The sequence below is a fragment of the Muntiacus reevesi genome, chromosome 15 (assembly GCF_963930625.1).
Source record: "Muntiacus reevesi chromosome 15, mMunRee1.1, whole genome shotgun sequence".
NCBI lineage: Eukaryota > Metazoa > Chordata > Mammalia > Artiodactyla > Cervidae > Muntiacus > Muntiacus reevesi.
In genome coordinates this window covers 2,045,320-2,065,201 of record NC_089263.1, presented here as the reverse complement: position 1 = coordinate 2,065,201, position 19,882 = coordinate 2,045,320, and the positions used below count along the sequence as shown (strand labels likewise).

The window sequence follows — 19,882 nt, the reverse complement described above, 5'->3', positions numbered from 1 at the left end:
CCCCTCAGTGCCCTCGTCTGGGCTCCGTGTGCCCTCCCTCTCCCCTGAGTGCCCGCGTCTGGGCTCTGGGCTCCGTGTGCCCTCTCCCCTGAGTGCCACGTCTGGGCTCCGTGTGCCCTCTCCCCTGAGTGCCCGCGTCTGGGCTCCGTGTGCCCTCCCTCTCCCCTGAGTGCCCGCGTCTGGGCTCCGTGTGCCCTCCCTCTCCCCTGAATGCCCGCGTCTGGGCTCCGTGTGCCCTCCCTCTCCCCTGAGTGCCCGCGTCTGAGCTCCGTGTGCCCTCTCCCCTCAGTGCCCTCGTCTGGGCTCCGTGTGCCCTCCCTCTCCCCTGAGTGCCCGCGTCTGAGCTCCGTGTGCCCTCTCCCCTGAGTGCCCGCGTCTGGGCTCCGTGTGCCCTCCCTCTCCCCTCAGTGCCCTCGTCTGGGCTCCGTGTGCCCTCCCTCTCCCCTGAGTGCCCGCGTCTGGGCTCTGGGCTCCGTGTGCCCTCTCCCCTGAGTGCCACGTCTGGGCTCCGTGTGCCCTCTCCCCTGAGTGCCCGCGTCTGGGCTCCGTGTGCCCTCCCTCTCCCCTGAGTGCCCGCGTCTGGGCTCCGTGTGCCCTCCCTCTCCCCTGAGTGCCCGCGTCTGGGCTCCGTGTGCCCTCCCTCTCCCCTGAGTGCCCGCGTCTGAGCTCCGTGTGCCCTCTCCCCTCAGTGCCCTCGTCTGGGCTCCGTGTGCCCTCCCTCTCCCCTCAGTGCCCTCGTCTGGGCTCCGTGTGCCCTCCCTCTCCCCTGAGTGCCCGCGTCTGGGCTCTGGGCTCCGTGTGCCCTCTCCCCTGAGTGCCCGCGTCTGGGCTCTGGGCTCCGTGTGCCCTCTCCCCTGAGTGCCACGTCTGGGCTCCGTGTGCCCTCTCCCCTGAGTGCCCGCGTCTGGGCTCCGTGTGCCCTCCCTCTCCCCTGAGTGCCCGCGTCTGGGCTCCGTGTGCCCTCCCTCTCCCCTGAGTGCCCGCGTCTGGGCTCCGTGTGCCCTCCCTCTCCCCTGAGTGCCCGCGTCTGGGCTCCGTGTGCCCTCCCTCTCCCCTGAGTGCCACATCTGGGCTCCGTGTGCCCTCCCTCTCCCCTGAGTGCCCGCGTCTGGGCTCCGTGTGCCCTCCCTCTCCCCTGAGTGCCCGCGTCTGAGCTCCGTGTGCCCTCTCCCCTCAGTGCCCTCGTCTGGGCTCCGTGTGCCCTCCCTCTCCCCTGAGTGCCCGCGTCTGAGCTCCGTGTGCCCTCTCCCCTGAGTGCCCGCGTCTGGGCTCCGTGTGCCCTCCCTCTCCCCTCAGTGCCCTCGTCTGGGCTCCGTGTGCCCTCCCTCTCCCCTGAGTGCCCGCGTCTGGGCTCTGGGCTCCGTGTGCCCTCTCCCCTGAGTGCCACGTCTGGGCTCCGTGTGCCCTCTCCCCTGAGTGCCCGCGTCTGGGCTCCGTGTGCCCTCCCTCTCCCCTGAGTGCCCGCGTCTGGGCTCCGTGTGCCCTCCCTCTCCCCTGAGTGCCCGCGTCTGGGCTCCGTGTGCCCTCCCTCTCCCCTGAGTGCCCGCGTCTGAGCTCCGTGTGCCCTCTCCCCTCAGTGCCCTCGTCTGGGCTCCGTGTGCCCTCCCTCTCCCCTCAGTGCCCTCGTCTGGGCTCCGTGTGCCCTCCCTCTCCCCTGAGTGCCCGCGTCTGGGCTCTGGGCTCCGTGTGCCCTCTCCCCTGAGTGCCCGCGTCTGGGCTCTGGGCTCCGTGTGCCCTCTCCCCTGAGTGCCACGTCTGGGCTCCGTGTGCCCTCTCCCCTGAGTGCCCGCGTCTGGGCTCCGTGTGCCCTCCCTCTCCCCTGAGTGCCCGCGTCTGGGCTCCGTGTGCCCTCCCTCTCCCCTGAGTGCCCGCGTCTGGGCTCCGTGTGCCCTCCCTCTCCCCTGAGTGCCCGCGTCTGGGCTCCGTGTGCCCTCCCTCTCCCCTGAGTGCCACATCTGGGCTCCGTGTGCCCTCCCTCTCCCCTGAGTGCCCGCGTCTGGGCTCCGTGTGCCCTCCCTCTCCCCTGAGTGCCCGCGTCTGGGCTCCGTGTGCCCTCCCTCTCCCCTGAGTGCCCGCGTCTGGGCTCCGTGTGCCCTCCCTCTCCCCTGAGTGCCCGCGTCTGGGCTCCGTGTGCCCTCCCTCTCCCCTGAGTGCCCGCGTCTGGGCTCCGTGTGCCCTCCCTCTCCCCTCAGTGCCCTCGTCTGGGCTCCGTGTGCCCTCCCTCTCCCCTGAGTGCCCGCGTCTGGGCTCTGGGCTCCGTGTCCCCTCTCCCCTGAGTGCCCGCGTCTGGGCTCCGTGTCCCCTCTCCCCTGAGTGCCCGCGTCTGGGCTCCATGTGCCCTCCCTCTCCCCTGAGTGCCCGCGTCTGGGCTCCCTGTGCCCTCTCCCCTGAGTGCCTGCGTCTGGGCTCCGTGTGCCCTCCCTCTCCCCTGAGTGCCCGCGTGTGGTCTCTGGGCTCCGTGTGCCCTCTCCGCTGCCTCCTTTGGGACCACATTGCCCAGAAACCAGGGCACACATCCTCACTCCAGCATCTCCATGGTGAGAGCCAGGCGGGGCTCCTGCTGGGACAGGCACTCATCCCGACTGCTAAGCAATGTAAACTGTCTAAAGATCTGCTTTTATGATAAAACACTATGTGCCTGCTTCAGTGGACTATACACGCCCTTTTGCAGACCTCAGTGCTCCTGTTTGCAGGTGGAAGATGTTCATGTTTCCTTGTATGGAATACTCTTTAGTAATTCATTTATGCAAGTAGGAAGCACAGTATTGATAAGAGAATTTTCCTGATGAATCAGTCATTCATTCAGTGACTGCTCTGGGCACTGCTGAGTCAGACTCTGGCTCCCCTGTGGGGTTGACCCGGAGCGCGGCCCGGGAGGTAGCTGGTCGGCCTGAGAGGGCTCCAGGCATCCGGGCACACAGGAGCATCTGTGGGGAGGGGGAGGCCCGCCCCCCGGGTGAGCAGGCTCACCAGGCTCTCCGCTGCCCCCGTTTCTAGGGAAAGGCGAGTTCAGAGGCAGGGCCCAGGGCTCTCCCCACATCGCTGCCCTGCCTCCCTTTCCACCTGATGAGGTCAAATCACTTGGTCCAAAGAAGCTTGGAAAATGTTTGCAGTAGAAACCATGCGCATTTTCCTGCCAGCGAGGTGCTTGCTGGGATGTGGAGACTGCAGTGAGCGATGACATCACCCTTGGCAGAGGCGTGGGCACGCCGGGCCCAGCCACGAGGATCGGGTGGCCAAGGGCTGTGGCCGGGACCCCTGCTGACCAGGCTGCTCCTGCAGTGCCCCCAGCGCTGAGGCTGCTGCAGTGTGTGGGGGGAGGGTGGTGGTGGGGGTTAGAATCACCTCCGCAGTCATGGACCTGTGATTCCATAGGTCTCCAGAGACCTTGAGAGCCGAGTCTAAATGCCAGGAGGCCCACAGTTCTTAATCAGAAGAACCAGGAGTAGATCCTAGGGCGCCTGATTTTTTCTGCTACAGTTTTGAGTGAATGGTGCTAACTCTGCATTTCAAGGCCATTGCTGAAGATGGGAAGGGGGTACATTTAATTGACACATGTCTTTGAAAACATTAAAACTTTAAGACATGTTTGTTTGGCAGTTTCTCTCAAACCAATTGTACACTTTTTGGCTTATACATATATATATATATAATCTTTATACATATACATATCTACACCATTTTTTCTTATTAGCGCAAGGCAGTCTTGGCGAGGCTGCTGAGCTGGATGTCTGAGACACTGAGGAGCCCCCCTCAGTCACCCCCGGCCACGTGACCACGGGCATGGTCCTACATCACCCCACATTAAAAGTGGTTTGAACACGGACCTCCTCGTGGTGCTGTGAGGGGTGGTGAGCTGTCAGAGCACTGCAGCTGTGACTTGATGGGGATGATAACGATACCAGTGATGTGTAGAGGTGCCCTAGGGTGACTTAAGCATGAGGCTCTCCACGTTTGTGCTGAAATTCCTGGATTTCTGAGCTAGGTGCTACTTGATGATTCATCTCTTTATTCACAGTCAGTTCTCAGTGTTTGTTTATATTTGCTTTTTTTTAACTTTTTATTGTGGTAAAACATACATAATACAGAATTTACCCTTTTCGTCATTTTTATTTTTAAGGTAGAGCGTCTTTGTTACATTGAACTTTTTGTCTTCTGGCCACGCCACGGGCTTGTGGGGTCTTAGTACCCTGTCACGCCCCCACAGTGAAAGTGCAGGACCTCCAGCGAATTCCCCCATTTTAGCCATTTTTGAATGTGCAATTCTGTGATATTAAGCACCTTCAGAGTCTTGTGCAGTGACCCCCACCATCCATCTCCAAAACTTTTTCACCTTCCCCATATTAAGAATATGGAGTTAGCAAGCTTGGCATAGAATGGTGGACTGTACCTTCTCTCCTTGCTTTGGGGCTGGGTCAACAGAAGCTTGGCTGATGGATGACTTGGGCACCAGCTTGAACCCAGTTTAGCAGGAAGTGGATTGGTAAATGAAATAAATATATTTCTTACATGGAGGTATTAAGAGATTGCCAGTTAAGGTGGAAACAATCAGGGTAAGTAGAATTTTCTTATCCAAAAGATGTGCTCCAGACACAAAACCCTTTTAAAACGGGATACTCAAAGATGGACTCTATATTATATTGGTTTGTTAGGGCTACAGAGTGGCCTGAACAACAAATTTATTTTCTCGTAGTGCTGGAGGCCACCAAGTCCAAGGTCAGGGTGTTCACAGCGTTGTTCTGTTTGAAGCGCCTCTCCCTGGTTTGTAGATGGGTGTCTCCTTTTCTTTTCACAGTCATCCCTCAGTGTGTGCGTGTGTGTGTGTGTGTGTGCGCATGCATGTCCACACGCTAGCACCAGGCAGATTGCATGTGGGACAAGGGCTCACCTTAATGATCCCATTCTACCTTACTCACCTTTGTAAAGACCCTATGTCCAAATACAGTCACATTCTGAGGTACTGGGGATTAGGACTTCAACATATGGGTTCTGGGGTTGGGAGTGAGGAGACACAGTTGAACCCAGAACAGTCTCTACAGATCCCTCCAGTTCTAAAAACCCTCCCCAACAAGCAGACAAAAGCAGGCATCCCATGCCCTGGGCACACACATTCCCCAGGGCACAGGCTTATTGGTAGAAGGTTACAAATGCAGCTCTGACGCTCCAGAGACAGAATGTTCTAGTCTCTGAGCCATGCACATTACATTTTTCTTCGAGAGAAAGAATCATAAACAGAGACAGAGTATTTTAAGTCCGCCCTCCCTGTCTGCCAAGAATAACCCTGGTGTGCTGGGGAGCTCACCCGTCCTGGGCGTTGCATCTGCAGAGGCCTGTCCTGGAAAAGGCAACCGCCTGGCTTCAGGAGGATCCACAAGGCCTGAAATAAACACACTCCTCCAAGCATAGCCGTACTCTGGAGCAGAGCCAGAGGGCATTTCAGTCCACGGAGAGAGGTACCCACAGCTAATGAAACTTCAAGAAGAGTCTTAAAGCAGCGCTTTCTTTTCAGCTATGGAATCAAGCTACTACTATGTAGTGAGGTCTTGTAATGTCCGTGACACCTTGGAAAACAGCTGGGCTAACTTTTGAGTCATTACCTTCACAGCCAGCTTCTCTGCCAAGTGGGGGGGGGGGTGCTGTTGTGCTGGAGTAACCGTTACCTGGGAGGGGGTCACCAGTGTTTCCACCATCCCTCTGATGTTTAACCAGTTACCCTTTTTTTGTGATGCTATGCTTGCATGAGCCAAGACACATCTTTTTTTTAACCACGTGGTGACGCTTGATGGATGAAAGAGAATGGCCAGTCTGATCAAAGCAAGCTGGTTTTAAAAATCTGCAGATGGTCCTCCCTAGTTTACACTGGAGGTGTGTCCCCCGTGTCTCTCGTTCACTCCCTGCCACCCACCCTTCTCGCCCTTTCCCTCTCCGCACGCATCTCTCCACACGAGCCAGGCCTCGCTTCACCTCTTGGTGCCAGGCTCTGAGAGCTCTCACTTTTTCATCAAGCAGAAGGATAAAGAAATTATTGGCTTACACACTGATCATTTAAATGTTTGCCCCCAGATATCTGTGAAGAATTTTTAGAGCATGTTGAGGAAATGATATTTTTATTCTAAGCTCCTGTTTTTCAGATGGAATCTGCTTCTCCGAATCCGTGTAGAAAGTTGGAAGGTGCTGATCTGTCTCAAGAAACTCAACTCCTCCCTGCCCTCTTCTACCATATGTGCTTAATTTGTATTAAAGCTACAGTCCTGTGGGCTCACTGACAGCTGTCATTCACCATAGAAACAAAAATGCACAGGCCAAGCACTGTGTGTGTGTGTGTGTGTGTGTGTGTGTGTGTGTGTGCGCGCGCGCGTGTGCTCGTGCACAGGTTAAAATGCAGAGACCTTCATGAAATGCTGCCGCTGTAGATGGGAGACTGAGAAGCAAGTGACTTAGATGGACAAGGCTGACCCCAGATCTCTCTAATGTGTACGTGCTATTATTTTAGGTCTCGGAATTCAATCCTTTGACGTTCACCAGCATAATCGAGTGTGAGAAGCCCAACAACGACCTGAGTAGGTTCCGTGGGTGCATGTGAGTATCAGACCTCTGCCTGGGCTTACCCTTCTGTTTGACAAACGATGTGAGTGTGTACAGTCGACCCTTGAGCAGCTTGCGGTGTGGGGTGCCAACCCTGCTAGTGTCCTTGGTGGATTGATCCCAGGACCTGCCAGGGTACCAAAACCACAGATTTTTAAGTCCCATAGTCTGCCCTCTGGATCTGCAGGTCTGCGTCTGTGGATTTAGCCAAACTTAGATGGTGTAATACTGTGTTTACTGAAAAAAATCCTGCGAATAAGTGGAATCACACAGCTCACACCCATGTTGTTCGATGGCCCAGGGTGTATAGTATAACACCATGTGCGTCTGTGTGTGAGTGCAGCCTTTCAGGACTGTCGCCCTGTCCCTGAGCTCACGGGGCTGCTCAACAAGAGCCTGTCGGCTGTGGACGCTGGTCAGATTCCCTCCGTCCAGCAACCTGGGAAGGTGGGGGGTGAGAAACACGGTGATTGCATGTGCCCCTTAAATGGAAGCACAGACGCCAGGCAGAAGGAGCCTGCCTGGGAGTTCATGCCTTCGTTCATACTCTCAGCCATTGAACAAGTATTTGCTGACTGCTGTGTGCTAGGCCCTTCTTAAGGATCTGGGGATAATGCAGTGAACTGAATACAAAGAAATGCCTTCCATCTTGTTTATTTCACTGTAGTCAGGGGAACACAGAGACATAAACAAAATTAAAAGTCCTCAAGCATGTTAAATAAATAGTCCAGCTCCTTGCTTCAAAACAGAGAGACAAGAAAGGTAGATGAATGACATGGGATCAGCTGCCTGGTGGTACTAGTTGAAGTTGGGCTGGGGGCTGTCCGGGGGAAGTAAGGGCCACCCTTGTACTTCTGCAAATGGTTGGAAATTCCCATAATCGTGTTAATAGTTGTGCAGGCCGTGGACGGGGTGTGGGGAAAAGGGAGGTGGGAGAGAACAGGGGGGCACATGGACTTGTGGAGCTGCTACTGGTGGGGACGCCCTGCCGGGGGGCAGCTATGTGAACCAAGCCTGGGGGCCACAGATGTGATACGGGGAGCTGGGGCCTCCTGCAGACGGTTAGCTCTGCGGGGCCAGCTCCTCGCGATGCTGCTTAGAGGACGAGGCACAGCGTAGTCGCCACAGACACGTGGGTGGAGCTGGAGCTCTGCTCCTGGAAGGGCTCCACTGCAGGAGCTTTTGGCATGAGTTTGAGTCTTCTGCTTTCCTGACACATCCAGCATCATTGCCTGTGTGCACGTAGTGGGCTCCCCATCTTGTTGGGAGCGATGGGAGAGTCGGTGAATGAAAAATGCACCATGGAGGGCAGGAGATGTTCACGCCTGCTGAAACTCCCAGTGCTTGCCTGTTCTTGCCTGAGTATCAACCAGAACTTGGAAGTGTTAGGTCACCCCTTAAAGGAACTGGTTAAAGGAGGGTAAAATTCATAAGAAAACTCCTAAAATGTCAGCTGTAAAATTTGGGGGCAGATACTCAGGCCTCCATCTGAAAGTGCTCTTCTGTGGGTTCCCCAGCCCCTGTGTGCACTGCCCACCTCTAGCCCCAGACTTTGTACACCATCCTTGGCATAACCCCAAAATCTCCAGGACCCGGTGGGCAGAACAGAGCAAACCCTGAAGTGAAGGAGGTGGGGGCAGCCTCTAGGGAGAACGTTCTGTGGGTATTCTTGTTGATGGGTAGCTTTTGGTGACAACTCTGACCTCCTTCTCAGGCTGCGTTGTGGCCAGTCCCCTCCTGCTGTGCGGGGCGTCAGGCGCCTGTGGTCAGACCACCCCCACACACTTGTTGCCTGCCCCAGATGGACTAGAGCTGGAGGGATGTCAGCCCCGAATCAGCAGCTCTCGGTTCTGCCCTCGGGAGCTCCCTCTGTGTTTGTTGGTTGTTCTGTCACTCAGTCATGTCTGACTCTCTGCAACCCCATGGACTGCAGCATGCCAGGCTTCCCTGTCCTTCACCATCTCCAGAAGCTTGCTCAAACTCAGTGATGCCAACCAACCATCTCATCCTCTGTCGTCCCCTTCTCCTCCTGCCTTCAGTCTTTCCTAGCATCAGGCTCTTTTCCAATGAGTCAGTTCTTTGCATCAGGTGGCCAAAGTATTGGAGCGTCAGCTTCAGCATCAGCCCTTCCAGTGAATATTCAGGGTTTATTTCCTTTAAGATTGACTGGTATTATCTCCTTGCCATCCAAGGGACACTCAAGAGTCTTCTCCAACACCATAGTTCAAAAGCATCAATTCTTGGGCACTTAGCCTTCTTACTGGTCCAACTCTCACATCCATACATGACTCCTGGAAAAACCACAGCTTTGACTATGTGAACTTTTGTTGGCAAAGTATCTCTGCTTTTAATACCTCTGTTAAACAGGGATATTCACTACATCTGGCTTGTACTGAGGCTGGCAGACTCTGGAGCCCACGCTTTCCAGCAAGACAGTGCCAGTGAACTACTCTACTCTATTCATCTGTAGAATGGGGAGAATCCAGGAGGCCCTTGTGTCATGGGTGCAAAGCTTATCAGTTTAGTCTGTGGAAAGCTTTCAGAAGGGTGGGTGCTTAATAAACATTGGCCACTATTACGGTTATTGCTTCTGGGTTAATGCTGTCATACGATAGAGCAGGGACACAGCCCAGTTAGCAGGGAGGCCCAGCAGAGGACTCGAATACTCCCTGGGGAGGAAGATCCAGCGGACGAGCAGGCCGGCAGGAGGGCTTGTCTCCTATGTGAGGAACAGGGAAGACTGGTGGAGGAGAGATGGGAGTTGGGATTCCCTGCACATGAGGAGCTGATGAGCAAGTTCATCTGGTGGAATGACCCAGCGGATAGAAAAAATGCATATGATAGGAGTTCGGGGAGTAGGGGCTGAATTACGGGTTTGAGGAGCCTCTGTCTGCAGGTTGTGTTTGAAGATGGAGAGACAGCAGAGCACCGTGGGTCAGGGTCAGAGGGAACGAGAGGACAGGGTCCAGACAGCGGTTCCCACAGCTGGGAGCAGGGGCCCGGGTGCTCGTCCAAGGGCAGTGCGGTGGGAGAAGCACAGGAGCCCGGGTCGAGAGGAAGGCGCCCGTGCACTGGACTCTGCGGGAGCCCGGGAGGGAGGGCCCCGCTGTGGGGGCTGATGACGGGGCGGAGGAGGACTTCTGTTTCAACCACTCTTTCTAGAAGTGGGTCTGGAAAAGGAAGGGCCAAGTCGGGAATGAAAGCCTCGAAAAAAGAAGAGGGACACTTGGTAGGGAGAGAAATAACAAAGGCCCAGCTAGAGATCTCCAGGGGACCTCCCCAGGCGGGGACTGCGGTAACCCAGGAGGGGGTGTCCTGCGGCGCTCACCCACCTGCAGTCCGAGCACCGCCAGCACGACGCGCCCAGCGGCCTTTCCTGGGAAGACGCCTCCAGCGGACGGTGCCGCGCCCACAGCCAGGCCGACTCGCCTACCCAGACGGTCGCCTCCAGCTGGCGCTCCTGCGTCCTCCTCGCTGGTGCTGCCCGGGGGAGGGGCCTCCCCTCTCTGGTCCAGCCATATCGTGTTTTTCTTACTTTTCCCAACAGGCTGTCCTGCCCGTGGCTTCCACCAGAGCCTGGGCCACTCAGGTCTTGAGTGCTTAGACCACCCCTGCAGCTGTGCCTTGCTCTCTCTACTGGGCAGTATTGGGATTTGCTACAAGGATGTCAGGGTGCAGACGGGCCCCTCTCATGGACAGGCCTGTCCAGCCAGGGCTCTGGAGCTGGCTGTTGGCGGTGGTGTGTTGAAAACACCTCCCTCTGTGACTCCGGGGGAGGTCTGCAGAAATAGTGCTGGGGAGGGGTAGGCGACTGAGCAGGCCCCCGTAGAGGGGCCTGGGCCCAGGTCCTGAGCCCTCCTCCAGGTCCTGAGTCCTCCTCCAGGTCCTGAGCCCTCCACCAAGCAGAAGGGAGAGAGTGGGCTTCTGCCTGCCTCTGGTCCTGACGCTCAGGCTTGGGGCTGCCCTGGGCGGGAGAGCTACAGCTTAGCCTCAGGGCCAGAGCAGCTGCAGAGCCAGTTCCCTGGTTTGCTGGCTCTCGCTGCCTGCCCCTGGTGGCCCGCCTTCAGCCCTGCCTCAGCTGCCATCCTGTAACCCCATTCAGGCCACTAGGAGGCCAGTGGGTTTCACTCTTAATCCAAACGTGAAACCTTAGCTGTTTGTAGCTGGAGAACTAACCTTGCTTGAGAGTGTACCAAGACAGAATTCTGTCTGTCCCCAGACAGAATCCCAGCTCTTCCCCTTCCCTTTAGGAAAGTTGCCCTGTGTTTCTGAACCCTGGCTTCCATCAAATTCTGGGAAGAACGGTGGCTGACAATGGGGTGAAAGACACGATGTGAATCAGAGCTTCGTGCCAGAGGGTGGGGTCAGCCATACTGTGTGGTCCCATTGATGTAAAATGCCCGCAGTAGGAACATCTTTAGAGGCAAAACGTGGATTCGTGGTTTGCCAGGGTTGGACGTGGGGGAGGAATGGGGAGTGACTGCCAATGGGTATAGGGTTTCTTTCTGATGAAAGCATTCTAAAATTAGCTGGTGGGGATTACTGAAAAACTCTGTGAATACACCAAAAACCTGAGCTGTACACGTTAAGTGGATGAATTTCACAGCATATGAAACATAGTTCAGGCTGTTAAAATAAAAACATCAAGCGCCTCATGACTCCAGTGTGCTTTAACGGCCACTGGCTTTTATAACTCTATTTATTTATTTAGTTTTGGCTGTGCTGGGTCTCACTGCCGTGCAGGCTTCCCTTCAGTTTGGAGGAGGGGAGCTTCTCTCTAGCTGCGCTCTGTGGACACCTCACTCAGCGGCTTCTCCTGTCACAGACCACAGGCTCTAGAGCACTCAGACTCAGTAGCTGTGACACAGGGGTTTAGTTGCTCTGCGGCATGTGGCATCTTCCTGGGTCGGGGATCACACCTGTGTCTTCTGCATTGGCAGGCGGGTTCTTTATCGCTAAGCCACAGGGAAGCCCCTGCTCATTGACCTGAATGCAGTCCCTTTAGCTGTGCGTGTGTGCTGAGTTGCTCAGTCTTGTCTGACTCTTTGCAACCCCATGACCGTAGGCCGCCAGGCTTCTCTGTCCATAGGATTGTCCAGGCAAGAATACTGGAGTGGGTTGCCATTTCCTTCTCCCGGGGATCTTCCCGACCCAGGGACCAAACCCACTTCTCATGCGTCTCCTGCACTGCAAGTGGATTCTTACTACTGTGACAGCTGGGAAGCCCCATCCCTTTAGTGAAGCACTTACGAAATCCTCAGAGAGGAGCTGGAAATACCACCACTGCCCACATCTTCCGCTGGGCCCTGGCAGCCCAGAGGGTTGCTGTGAATGTAGACTCTGGCCATGCAGGGCACCCCACTCCGCTTGCCCAGTAGCTCCACAGCAGAGTGATGGTGGCCTTTGAAGCCACTGGTTAACCATTTTCACTTACTCCTAAAGAATGAATAAAGCAGAGAGGTTATTTGGTTTTGTCTTCTGATTCAAGGTTCCATTTCCAGCTGTAAAGCTGGGCCCTGTTTCTTGTCCTAAGTTCTCCGTGAAGCGGATTCTGGGGTCCCTGCCCACGTGACCACAGGGGACCTCAGGATGCTGGCCGCCAACCAAGAGCTCTTCTGCATGGCTCAGATTAAACATTAAAGGATGTGTCCGTCTGCTCGGGCTAACGTGGACCGGGCAGCTTAAACACCAGAAACATACTGTCTCATGGTTCTGGAGGCTGGAAGCCCGCGATCCAAGTGTCGGCAGGACTGGCGTCTCCCGGGTCCCCTCTCCGGAGCGTTCAGAGGCCCACCGTCTCCCTGTATCCCCACACCGCCTTCACCTCTGTGTTTGTCTGACTCTGCGTCCGAATCTCCTCCTCTTATAGAGACAGCAGGCATGTGGGGGTAGGGCCCAGCCATATGCCCTCATTTTAACTTAATCGCCTCTTTAAAGACCTGACTCCGGGTGCAATATTCTGAGATACTGGGGTTAGGACCTAAAGAAATGAATTCTGGGGGAGAACGCACGTCAGCCCATAAAAAAGAGCTGCTGAGGTCAGTGTGCTGGGCTCATACTGGCGTATGCATCTTCCCAGAGTCCGCCCGGGGCCTGGTGGGCCCTGCTGCCCTCGGCAGGGACTTCCTCCCTCCGGTGACCAAGGCAACCCTTTTGCTACCGAGCACGTGCGAGGTGGTGCTGTTCTCCAGCCTTTCTCCCCTTCTGACGCAGCAGCACCGCTCAGAGCACAGTCCTCATCGTCAGTGTGTGCGGCCGGGAGCCGTAAACAGGCCGGGGAACCCGCCGAGATCAGCTCTGGTCTGACTTGGTCTCATTAGAAAGCACAGTAGTTGCTAAAAGCTGTAGGTCATGTCAAAGGAAGCTTAATGGAGTAAAGGCCTTTCTCTTGTTTCATTGAGTTCATCTCTTGTTCTGAGTACACCTGACTGGTCTGGTTTGCATGACGTGTCCTCGGCTGCTGTCCTGAGGAGCGCTCTCCGTGCCTGGCCGTTGCAGAGAGAACTGTGGCGGCGGAGCTGGGTTTTGTGTGTGATCTCTCCCGCGTGCGGGTGTCTTGACGCCTTAGCTGGCACTGAGGTCTCAAGTCTTGAATCTCTTTTTAAAGTGAAAATGTACTGTGTTCTGGAATTGCCACAAAGGGGGTATTACACAGGGTTGGTTGCCCATGGGCCTGCATGTTATTTTGCATGAGTTCTGCAGAAACTGATGCTGTGATGGTAAATAACCAGGTTTGCAGGAAATGTGTCCCCCAGCTTGTGCTTTGGCCTTATCTTTATTGTTTAGCTTCTTTTCTTCACTGTGAAATATTCTGATTTCCCTGGTTGTGTAGAAGGTGGGTTGTGTTTGACACGTCCCTTGTGCAGGTGACCAGGGACTAAAGTGGCAGTAAGTGCTGTTTCCTCCAGGAAACACCTTACGGGCTCCTTTTCACCTCGTTCCTCTCCAGACCAGCTCTGTTCCTGGTCAGTGGGCACTGTGTTAGGAGCTATGGGAGGGATGGTACCTGCAGGGGTCTTTGATTGGCCTCAGGACCTGAGAAACGGAGATGGGGCTGGGGGTGGGCAGGAGGGCTGGAGAGGCCTGTCCACCTAGGCTGTGAGCGGGTAACTTCGTGGAAGGCAGGGGCTACTGCCTGATTGATGGAGGTCAGGCTGCGCTCCTGCTCGAGTTCTGGAAGCTTCCAGGGCCTCCCCTTGTGACCCATTCATCAGGCTCCTGGAACCCCATCCACATCAGGCTCCTAGGACCCCGTTCACGTGGACCCCATCCACATCAGGCTCCTAGGACCCCGTCCACGTGGACCCCATCCACATCAGGCTCCTAGGACCCCGTCCACGCCAGAAAGGCCCTAGCATAGGACAGTCTTGGCCAACAGGGCTGAGGGTGTGCCTGCCATTAATAGGTCAAGAAAATTTATTTAAAAAGCAGTTGCTTGAGTTTTCTGTAGTCTCTGAATATAAATAGCTCATGCCCTGTCACTTGGCATGTCTGACTGCGACTCTGTGGACTGTAGCCCGCCAGGGTCCTGCATTCATGGGATTCTTCAGGCAGGAATACTAGAGAGGGTTGCCATTTCCTCCTCCAGGGGATCTTCCCGATCCAGGGATCGAACCCACACCTTGATATCTGCTTGCATTGACAGATGGATTCTTTACCACTGAGCCACCTGGGAAGCCCAGTAAGCCAAATGTACAAAATTGTCTTATGGAATCTATCACATCAAATTTAACATGTTGGTGTTTCTAACGACTTTTTATAAGAAGAACTGAATGTTGACACTATTGTTGAAACCAGCGTGATCCCTTTTTCTTGAGAAATACTTGCACTTTGTGACAACATGAGGTGCACGGGTGAGGAGCAGAGTTCCCTGTGGAGAGCAGGCCGAGGGTAGGGTCTTCCTAGGCAAGCTTCCCACCTTGGGCCCCGGTTCGGGCTCTGCCCTCTCTAGCTGTGGCCAGTCTCTGTGGTGACAAGCCTACAGTGGTCCTGCTTCCAATTCTGACGTGTGGGTCTTTCCCACACCAGGCAATCCTGTGACATCAGCCGGCTGTCCCACAGTCTAGCTCAGTTCTGACACCACGCGGGGAGAGTATCAGATCCCACGGGTGACAGGCTCAGTCCTGTGTGTCGAGAACAGCCAGACTCAAAGACCAAGTATCAGAACAGTGGATATTCCTAGTGCTCTTATCACTTAGGAAATTACAAGAATTTGGGGAGCTCTATGCCAGGTACTGGGGCTAAATATTAGAATAAAAGGTTATTCTAGCACTCCTGTTTACAAAGGTGTTAGGAGCCCTGTGTCAGGAACGAGGAGCAGAGACGAAATTATATGTTTCTTATTATTCAACAAAGCCCATGGGCAAAGTAAATGAACAAACATCAGGCTCTGGGGAGGCTTCTAGCAGTTTGTATAGCCCACCTCCGCTCTTGCGGAGACCCACTGGGCCCCTCTGCCCCTCCCCTCTCCAGCTCCCAGTCTGGGCCTGCCTTCCCTGGTGGTACTGCTTGAGTCCTGAGCACCCTCCTGACCCATGCCAACTGTTCCCTGACAGCATACATGACAATGGCAAAAAGGCTGGACTCTACAAAGAAAATCTGCTGCTTCGAGGCTGCACCCTCCGAAACACGGAAGCCGTCGTCGGTATTGTCATCTATGCAGGTGGGTGCTGCGTGTCACCCATCTGGGACAAGTGCTGGCTTGCCACATTGGGCTGGGTATTCCTGGACATGGCTCCCCGATTGTTTCATTCTGTTCCTGATTATCAAAGTAGCATAAACCCATTGCAGAAAACCAGGAGAACAGAAAGAAGCAAAATGTTTAATATCTGGACCAGGAGTGTTCTTAGCATGTTAGCCTATTTCTTTCTCTGCATTGCCCCACATTTGAGATGAACTGTGGAGCCAGGTTTTCTGACTGAGCTTGTCCCTTGCGGATTGCTGGATGGCAGCCTCCTTCAGTCCGTCCGTCCCCGCTGGCCCTGATGCATCGCTGTGCTCTGTCTGCCCCGCAGGACACGAGACCAAGGCTCTGCTGAACAACAGTGGCCCCCGCTACAAGCGCAGCCAGCTGGAGAGGCAGATGAACTGCGACGTGCTCTGGTGTGTCCTCCTCCTCATCTGCATGTCTCTGTTCTCAGCCATCGGTACGTCTCCTCGGAGGGCCGTGAGGAGTGGGCACTGCTTGGCGGCCCCCAGGCACGCCCACCAGGCTGCCTGTCTCCTCCTGACCTGGTGCTCTAATTTACACACGTCTGTCCTGGGCTGGGACATGGGGTGTTTGTCCCAGTGAGGCCACGTGGAGACACCTCAATGCATGAGCTTGGCAAAGCGGTGTTTTTGGAATTGGCAACTTCTTTGGTGGAAGGACAGCCTAATCACATCTACTATGATTCCAGTGGAAAAAGTGATACTAACCTTCTGATAGCAGGGATAAGAGCAGTAGAAGCACAAATTCTACTAATAGGGACTCTGGGAAAACAGGGCAAGCGTTATTTAGATTCTAGAAGGGGCTAGCAATTAGGCTGAGAGTGGACTCTGGCACCTGCGGCCTCACGTGGCCTCCAGACCTCACCTGCCTGGGGGCGCCTGGCAGGAAAGCACATGGCACCTCCGGGCAAATGATCATCGTGCCCCTGCTCAGCTGCCACCATGCCCAGGTGTGATGGGTCTCAGAGCCTGTGAAAGGCACAGGTTTGTGGGCATGAAAGGGCTCTGTCATCAGCTGGGCATGGTGAGATCATGTGTGTTGCCGTTGGCTTCTCAGTCTGTCGAACTTCCCTTGTGGCTCAGATGGTAAAACGTCTGCCTGCAATGCGGGAGACCTGGGTTTGATCCCTGGGTCAGGAAGATCCCCTGAAGAAAGAAGTAGCAACCCACTCCAGTACCCTTGCCTGGAGAATTCCCTGGGTGGAGGAGTCTGGTAGGCTACAGTCCATGGAATCCCAAAGAGTCAGATGCGACTGAGCAACTTCACTGGTTCTCAGTCTGTGAGATGTGAATTTTGAATCTCCAAGAACGGACAACAGGCAGTATTCAGTGTTCAGAGCCTACTGGTGTGTTGTGAGACACTCGCTGGGAAACTCATCTCTGGGGTTCTCACTGGCAGCTGCCCGCACACACCCAGTTCCTGCGTCGTGACCATGTGCTGTTTGGTGCCAGCGACGGGGAAGGTCCGGGGCAGAGTCCCAGTCCCAGGGCCTGCCTTCCAGCACTCTGATCATGGTGCCAACAGTACCATGGGCTTTGCTTTCTTGGCGGCCAGTCGGGCTCACAAAGCCTGGTGTGCTTGTGTTGAGTGACAGTCTTAAAAGTGTTGCTGTAATTTGGACTAGCACTACTCTTATTTCTCTACTGGGTGAATGACATTTCCCTTTGAATTTTGCTACAGGACACGGACTGTGGGTGCAGCGCTATCAAGAGAAGAAATCATTATTTGATGTCCCTGAGTCTGATGGCACCTCATTATCCCCAGTCCCAGCTGCAGTTTACTCGTTTTTGACAATGATAATAGTTTTGCAGGTAACAATACTAAGTTCCGTCTGCTAGTTGCTTTACCTTTCTGGTGAGAACTTCAAATCACCATAGTCTCTAAGAGCTTCCTACAGATTCTGCATCTGGGAGGAGCACAGATTCACCTGATGAATCTGTTGCCTTTTGTGTTCCACCTAGCTTATCTAAAGGACCTTTTCTGGGGTACCTTTCAAGTTAAAATTCTCCTTTACTGTTCTTAAGATTCTTAGGTTCTGAGGGGTTGGGTTTCTGATCAGTGTTTTTTTCACTCAATTACTTCTTTGAAAAGCCCATGTTTTATTTTAGAATAATTTTAAGATCAACAGACTAGTTACAAAAAATAGTACAGAGAGTTCTCACGTGCCCCTCACCAAGTGTGTCCTAACGTGACTGTATTACATTTCCATGGTACTCTGTCAAAACTGAGAAACCAGCTTTAAGACCCTGCCACAAACAAGATTCCTGACGTTATTTAGCTTCTACTTGTCTTTCCACTGATGTGCCTTTTCTCTTCCAGGAGTCGGTTCAGGATATCACATTGCAGTTTGCAGCACTGGTTATTATTATTGCTGTTATCATTAGTTCCCATGCCTCCCGAACAAGTTCCCATCATTAACTGAGAAACTATGTCCCATAGGCCTGTGGGAGTGGCGGGGACAGCCAGCATCTCTGCCACCCTCCTTAGGGAGACAGAGTGAACAGAAGGTTTAGCCTTTGCCTTAAAGGCGGGCTCTACTATCTTTTTTACATGTGCTTTACACTGCAGGCAATAGTCTTATTTAACTTTCCAAATTAGTCTCCTTTATGAATGCAAATTTTGTTCTAGCCTTGAGTTAGTACTGTAGTAGGTGTTGCATTTACATATGCTTAAGTTACCCAAAGAACCCAGTTAGTCAGAATGTGATAGTATGAACCCGTAAGTATCAGCATAATACGGTTACTCCACAAATAAGGACAAAATTGAACGTTGATGTTATGAACGTTATTCTTGAATTGTCAAAGCATAACTGTGACTGTTCTTCTCAAAGCCTCTTGCCTCTGCTCTGTACTGTACAAGATCACAGAGACTGTCCTCCAGCACAGAACCCGCCTCTGAAAAGACTGTCTCTCCTGAACGGTGGGGTGTGTCTGCGGCACGGGCAGCTCCTACCATCGGGAGCCCCGGCTCAGCCTGGGTGCGAGGTGACTTTGCTTTTCAGGACTCTGACTGTGCCATGTGTTTTGTTTCTCTCTCTCCTTCCCTAGCTTCTCTCACGTGCAGCTTAGTAATATGAAAATGCTTGCTTCTATACAAGCCCTGGTTTCCATGCTTCCAGACATGATAGTGGATTTCCTCTCTGTGGCACCATAGGCTGCCCTAGTTTAAACTCTTTGCCAATACTCTAATAGTCTAACAATACTGACTCTAAGCCAGCCTGTTTAAGCTCTGAAAGGTACAGTATAGTCCCTGCTTACTTGCAGTTATAGTTATTTGTCATTTAAATTGAAAACAACACCCCCGGTTCACAGGTCCTCACCGCCGTTCATTCTCTGTGTTTTGTGTCTCCTAGGTTTTGATCCCTATTTCGTTGTACGTTTCTATTGAAATTGTTAAAGTGTGCCAAGTGTACTTCATTAACCAGGACATAGAACTATACGACGAGGAAACAGACTCGCAACTACAGTGCCGGGCTCTGAACATCACGGAAGACCTAGGGCAGATACAGTATATCTTCTCAGATAAGACGGGCACTTTAACTGAGAATAAGATGGTCTTCCGAAGATGCACTGTGTCTGGCATAGAGTATTCTCATGATGCAAATGGTGAGTCTGGGGACAGAGCTCCCATCTGGGCAGGACAAGAGAGCTATCAGAGCTGCATGCCTGTGTGCTTGTGTGTGCGTGTATACACACACACACACAGTGCTTCAGGGATTGATGATTTTGGGGGAAGAATAAAACAGAAAGGCTGTCAAAGCAACTCTGGACCAGCATTTACAGAAAAGCCCTCTCTTCACTGCTGATGGCACCCTGCTCCCTGCACTGTATGGTGTGGTGGGCATCTGCTTAAACACTCATTTTCTGCCAGACAAGCAGAACTAAGGAGGAAAACTTTGAGGAACTCACATCAGAGGCACTCGATCTCTCTCATACCAAGAAGCAAAGAGATGTTTTCTTTGCCACCCATCGATTTCCTTGTTATCAGCTGAAAATGCTTAGCAGGGTATTGGGCAGTCTATGCTATGTTCTTTCCAATGAAATACAATGTTCCAGAGAGAACTGTCACCTCTATTTGGAATTTGGGCAACCAGTTCCTCCTCCCACCTGCTTTCTCATCCTTGGTTGCTTCCCTCCATCCCCTCTGAATGCACAGGGGAGTCATCTGCTTCCTGTGTCGAGGAGGGACTGCAGCCCACCACCCATCTGAATCAGGAGAGAATCCCCATGGCCACAGAAGTGTCTCTGGGGCCATCATGCCTCCCAGAGAGGGGGCACCTGCTCTGCAAGCAGGACTCCCCTTCATCCTTGGAATGGCATTTCAGAACATCAAACAAATCCTGCCACAGAAACAGAAGCAAATACAGAACAGGGGGACAACATGGAGGCATAGGAAGCTGTTCTTTAGGGGCATTTGGTGGCAAAGATCTGTTGGAAGCATGAGATTTTTGTGACTTTTATAAAATCAAGAATTATCATGATATCCCTCATATTCTTCATGTTAAAATGAATCACATAAACAGAAGGCATAACTCAGTTCAGTCACTGAGTTGTGTCCGACTCTTTGCAACCCCATGGACTGCAGCAC

The 19,882-nt window shown here is 53.7% G+C and overlaps 1 protein-coding gene across 1 annotated transcript in view; it reads left to right on the top strand.

Annotated features, from left to right (window-relative positions):
• ATP10A (ATPase phospholipid transporting 10A (putative)) overlaps window positions 1-19,882 on the top strand; it is a 181,477-nt gene that overhangs the window by 112,535 nt on the left and 49,060 nt on the right. The window contains 5 exon segments of the mRNA XM_065906625.1: window positions 6,494-6,579; window positions 15,141-15,247; window positions 15,600-15,731; window positions 16,976-17,106; window positions 18,648-18,900. Coding sequence (XP_065762697.1) covers window positions 6,494-6,579; window positions 15,141-15,247; window positions 15,600-15,731; window positions 16,976-17,106; window positions 18,648-18,900 — 709 coding nt within the window.